General features: G+C 37.1%; 1 protein-coding gene across 1 annotated transcript in view; it reads left to right on the top strand.

The window, feature by feature from the left end:
- SLC25A12 (solute carrier family 25 member 12) overlaps positions 1 to 4,247 on the top strand; it is a 44,407-nt gene extending 40,160 nt beyond the window's left edge. The window contains exons 15-18 of the mRNA XM_062498576.1: positions 728 to 866; positions 3,091 to 3,249; positions 3,437 to 3,527; positions 4,058 to 4,247. Coding sequence (XP_062354560.1) covers positions 728 to 866; positions 3,091 to 3,249; positions 3,437 to 3,527; positions 4,058 to 4,247 — 579 coding nt within the window. The remainder of the gene's footprint in view (positions 1 to 727; positions 867 to 3,090; positions 3,250 to 3,436; positions 3,528 to 4,057) is intronic.
- The last annotated feature ends 1,920 nt before the right edge of the window (positions 4,248 to 6,167 follow it).

Genomic DNA, 6,167 nt, shown 5'->3' on the forward strand with positions numbered 1-6,167 from the left:
TCCTGTATCTTCTGCCAGTGCAAGGGGTAATACGTAAATTCAGCAGTTATATTAGCTTTGCACTTACAAAACATTGCTTTATGTGATTTGCCCATAGACCTGCAATAATGCTATAAAAATGTGCACATTTACTTTTAGAGCTGAAGCTTTTGTTTTGAATTTGGTAGATGAGATTTGTGACCATTGTGTTTCCTTATTAAACTGCAGCCAGTCTGCAGCATTTTTTGCCCTTTTTGCTGATCTTCCAGCACAGCTTCTTTGGTCAAACAGATGATGATCAGTGTGAGGTCCTATAGTGCTCACTGGTATTTTAGTAGTGCCTTTGTGTTTGGTGGAAAAAAGGCTGGCAGGGACTTGGTTGTCCCTGACCTGGTTGTCAGAAAGACGTAAGGACTGATCTTTGTTGCTTCTTCTGTTGCCTTTGGACATACAGTGTGTAAAAACTATTTATCCTAAGTGCTGATGTCAGGATTGATGTCATGTATGACTCACCAAAATTATACATGAACCTTGAATCTACCTCATTCCTGACACTTAGTTTAGATATGCTTTATTCTTATTTTCAAGTTCCCTGTATCATCTATTTCCTGAAACACTTTACTTTCTGTGTTACTTATGCAGTAGATCAAATGAGTTTGTACTTTCAGGGCTCGGGCTGCTTGCTGGATATCAGTTTTAGCCTTATTTACAGAATTTATTTGCATTGTGTCTCTTTTCTTTGTGTCAGGGTGCCAAAGCATGTTTCCTCAGAGACATTCCCTTTTCTGCAATCTACTTTCCGGTTTATGCTCATAGTAAAATGATGTTTGCTGATGAAAGTGGCCATGTGGGAGGGCTTAATCTCCTTGCAGCTGGAGCCATTGCAGGTAATTTTGTAGAATGTTCCCTAAAAGTAATTTTTTTTCTTTCAGGGAGTAATATTTAATATTCATTCAGTAGCCCCATATAAAGGAAGGGTACTGTACCATTGTATCTGATTTAATCTAAATTTGATCACTGTTATCCTTAGTGGGAGGCGATGTAATTCTGATGAGAGCTAATTACATTTGCATAATGTGGATAAACAGCGTAATGCAGCTCAGCAACTTGTAGTCAAATTTGATCTGTCTGTCTCAATGGGGTTTTACTTGTTACTGAGCTCTCAGAGTTGAAGGCTAATTTGAATCTTTGATGAACACAAAATGAGAGATCATAAGAGCTAAGAAGAAAATTACTTACCCAGGTTTGGATTCTAGAATAACTGAAAAGAAACTTTGTTCAAATGTAATTGCTGAAAATGGGGCATTAGTTTGTAAAGAAGCTGAAGTACCATACACTGAAATTTAAAACATTTTACAGTATCTCAAGTTTAATACAAAGACAATATGCAGCTATGATAAAAAGTTGTTTTTACTAAAGGCAAGGGGTATAAAAATACTAGATGTAGGAACTATAGTGGTGGATACTTAAACATGCAGATGGAGATGGCCAGATTGTGCACTGCCAAGGATGAGTTCAGCAAACAAAAACCAGGTATCTGCGTGCAGATTATGAATGATTCAGAAATATCACTGGGCTGAGCAAGGCCCTTTGCTACTTGTTACAGTAGTAAGGAATCACTGTATAGATATACACATCAATTGTGAGTACCTGTGTGAGAATAGCAGTTTCCCATATCAGACTTGACACATAGCTTGGCTGCACTTTCTCTTTGCCAGTTGGTGTGTTCCTCGTGCCAGAGGGGAGGCCACCTAGGAAATACCTAGCAGATTTGTAGCCCTGTTTGGTCTATAGTATATGCAGAGCTGCCAGAAATGGAAAATTATTTAGCTTACTATACACACACAGAGATATATATATCACACAATATTAATATATTACTAATTTGTATCTCCTGTAAGACTTTTTAGATTGCAAACTTAACAGTTTCTCTTTGTTTCATTAGTGTTTCTGTGTTGCTGATATAAGGGATGAACCCTATTAAAAATGTATGTAAATCTCATAGGTGTAGTTTCATAGCATGTACAGGAATCTGCCTCTCTGCATTGCAAATTTCACATTCTCAATTGTTCACTCATTCCCAGTTACACGTGCGCAGCAGGCAAAAAATACAGCCTGAAGGGATCTGCCTGTAAGGAAAATCTGCATATGATTGCTGTCTGTGTAAGCTTGCAGGTTTAACTGCAGTGCTTCTGTTTTCCTTTAAAACCTCCTGAATTGGTCAGTGACACTTCTGAGTTTATCATCACCTATGCAATCAGTGACTTGTTAATATTTTTTTATTCAGTATTAAGCAGATGTAAAAGTTTAGCAGAAGTCAAATTTAATTTCATGATTTTAAGTCAGAAGATGGTTCCTCTTTTTAGGGGGAGGAAGTTTTTATAGTACTTAGAAGTATTCAGAAATATCTCAGATAACACAGTTACATACTGTGGAGTACATTTCTGAAAACTTTCTCCTTTCCTTTGACTAGAAAGCTGAGAGTGGTGCCTTGGAAGTGGAGATTTGTTCTTCCATCACTGTTGGCTAATATCGTGCTATTGGTACTAAGCAGACTTGTTAAACACCTTCATTGTCCTCAATCTTTTTATGGCTTGCCTACTGAATTAAGCAGCATCTATTCTCCTACAGAACAGTCCAAACAGCAGTTTAGACATGTTTCTGTAGAACAGGGGTTTTAAGCAGTAGTTTTTCTCATCAACACCTTTAACAAATGGATGCATAGGATTCAATTTCCAAATCAATCATATGTGTAATTTGCAAAATACGTTGTAAAGTATAAACAAGTACAGTAAATTTGCACAAATAATTTTTATATGCTTCATATATAGCCAATTTTATCTTGTTGCAAACTACTGCTACAGCCAGACCACTAGAAGATGCTGAGAATGGGTTTTCATGGTTTATTTTCTTTACTACCAGTTTCAGCCTTTAAATTTAGAAGAAAGTCAGAACTACTGTCTCAGGCACGACCATTTTTATGAGCATCAAGAATAAGAGTAATGTCTAGCCCTTGTAAAAAAATATGAAAGTTTGCACTTGTATTTTTCAGTTGTGTTTCATCTTTTACAAGATCCTTTGTGCAAATTAAATGTGGTTTTCTTCTAAAAGGTGTGCCTGCTGCTTCTTTGGTAACCCCTGCTGATGTCATCAAGACAAGACTGCAAGTGGCAGCTCGCGCTGGTCAGACAACATACAGTGGAGTTATTGACTGCTTCAGAAAGATTCTCAGGGAAGAAGGCCCTTCAGCTTTGTGGAAGGGAGCTGGAGGTGAGAAAAAAATTATTAAGGCTGACCCCAAATCTGCAAATTAGTACTTGCTTTGTTAAGGAGTCAAATCAGAGCAGTATTTACAAGGTCTGATTGTGAAAATCGTGACACCTGGTTAAAAATGTTTAGCTTCTCTCCTGAGGAACTGTTTTATTTGTTTAACACTATGATTTGTAATACTTAACAGCTCGTGTGTTCAGATCTTCGCCCCAGTTTGGTGTTACTTTGGTCACTTATGAGCTTCTGCAGAGATGGTTATATGTTGATTTTGGAGGCCTGTAAGTCAAGTTATTTGCTATTTAGCTTGCACAAAAGAACCACCAAATTTAAAGAAAAAACACAAACTTTTTTCATGCATGGGACCCATTACAACTTGCTGACTTTGAGCACCTGTACTTAAAGCTGCAGCATGTAAAAAATCCCCATCCTTATATAATTGAGGGAAACTTGCATGCCACTTCTAAACAGATGAGGAGATAAAGAGCCACTTCATATTTATTTTAGTACACTAATTTGTATTTCCATTGTAGCAAGATAGTTTTGTCCATTTTCCTCATGACACTGGAATCTAAAAGAATTTACAAAAGTATGAGTAAAAATGTAACTACAGTTTTGGGTTTGATTTAAAATTAAGTAGTGGTCTGACCTCATTCACTTCACCATAGGAGTCAATTAATTAAGGTCAGCTTTAACTGTCTTCCATATTCAGAAAAAAAGACTTAAGTATTTAAGCCTGAATAAGTTTATTTAAAGAGCTTTCTTATGAAATCTAGACTAACAAAATGACCTTTTTTGTTTTTTCAAACAGCAAACCTGCTGGATCAGAATCTACCCCAAAAACACGAATTTCAGATCTTCCTCCTGTTAACCCTGCACATATAGGAGGATACAGACTTGCTACAGCTACATTTGCTGGTATAGAAAATAAATTTGGTTTATATCTTCCAAAGTTTCGAGCTCCTGCTACCACTTCAGCTCAAGCACACAGTAGCAGCTGAGACCTGAAAAGATGCTTCAAATGAACAAAGTTGATGCGGTGGAAAGAGTTCACAAGAGTACTGCTGTATTTTTTTCCAGTCAGCTGCATGTGTTCTAGCTGAACTGAGCTTGCAAATATAATTGTTCCTTTCAAATATTCATATATACCTGCATTTATTTATTTACACACAAGGAACTGATTGAAGCTGTGGTTCTCTGCCTTGTTTTAACCAGTGGCATGAAGCTGTAACCTATACTTTGCCTTGCACAGCTTGCATTTAATGTTACTGTACATATTGTACATCTTTGTACAGAGACATCAGGGCATCTATACACGTACATTTATATAATGGGTATTGCAGTTCAAAATAGTTTGAAATGTACAGATGTTTTGAAGGTGTTTTGTTAACAATCGTGACAATAAAAGGTTTAAAAACGCTTGTGTCAGTTTGCTTCATTGAATTTATATGAAATTGTCCAGTATGATTGTTTTTCCCTCCACAGAGGAAGTGTGAAAAGCAGATGCACCCATTTAATGATCGGACAGGACAGGACAGAGCCTCTGCAGGAATGCCCTTCACTGCTAGTTACAGCAAAGGAGTTGAAATGCAATGTGCTGGCTTGTAAGTGTTAAGAGAACACAGAATTAGATGAGCACATCCAATATTTTATTTTGCAGCACTATTTTTGACAAGGAATTCTCTCAAAGTACATGCCAATACTAAATGTGTAATAAATATTACTCCTAGGGTAGCATATTCAAAACACAATGAGAGCTTTGCCAGTTACTAACACACTCAAGAATTTTTATAGGGTTTATTACTCAGAATGGCTTTTTTCCTGAATAGAAAACTTGTTATAAAAAAATTGAAAGCATTCTCTTAATTTCTAAATAGTTTTACCATGAGATTTGGTTATTCTGTGGGGGGAAAAAACCTACTTACTTTTGTATTACGTTTATATGCAAAAACGATTGTTTATATTTACACGTGAGTGGAAGTAAGAGAAGAGAAAGTGAAAGCTTGAACTATTTTTAGCTCAGTTGTCTGCCAGAAGTTTCTCTGGTATAATATTTAAATGCAAAAATGTCAGAGGAAATGGGGGAGTTTAGATTTCTGGCAGTGTGGAAGAAAATTAGTCACACCTTCCTTGCAGCCAGAGATGAGAGGGGGGGGGTTCCAGCCTTGCTTACTGAAGTTCTGCATGTTTCTTACAGGGTTAAACATCCTGGAATAGAGCACATCCAAGTGGTATAAACTGATTTCAGGTTCTTCAGGTTCTGCTTTCTCAGTTAAGTGACAGCAGGCCCATCAGAGATTAAATCAGTTTATGAAGAAATGGCTTAAGAACTGAACACTACACAGAGCAGCCATTCTCCAGCTCTAGCCTCTAGGAAAGATAAAAATTTTGCTGCTGAATAGTATTTAGTGAGCCAGAGGTTACAATACACTGCAATATGAACATAGATAACCCCATTAGAAAGCTTCCTTCTTTATTTGTTATATTGTGTTTAAAGAATCTCTTGTTCTCTACTGTTTCTGGATAGATACAGGCTTCTGGGAACTCTCTCCTGCATCTGTGAATTGTCTTGCGTTTTTCTAGAGACAAAAGTGGTGGGGACCCACAGGCATTTAACCTTAGTCACAGCTTGCTGACTGCCTTGATCAAGGCCTTGGGAAACTTGACAATGCACAACAGCATTTGTATTTCTTGCAGCTCCAAAACTGGACAGTTTGGCTCCCAGAATCCTCATTTACAGCATCTAGCATCACTTTTGGTCTCAACGTTGCAGGTATGGCTTTTACAACATTTTTAATCTGTACTCAGCTATTTTGTGCGGGAGAACCACAAGCAGGAATAAAGATGGGGTAGTATTAAATTTAATAATTGAAAATTATTACACGGTTGAAACTACACAAAACTAATGCCACATGACCTGC

This window comes from Cinclus cinclus, chromosome 9, assembly GCF_963662255.1.
Source record: "Cinclus cinclus chromosome 9, bCinCin1.1, whole genome shotgun sequence".
Classification (NCBI taxonomy): domain Eukaryota; kingdom Metazoa; phylum Chordata; class Aves; order Passeriformes; family Cinclidae; genus Cinclus; species Cinclus cinclus.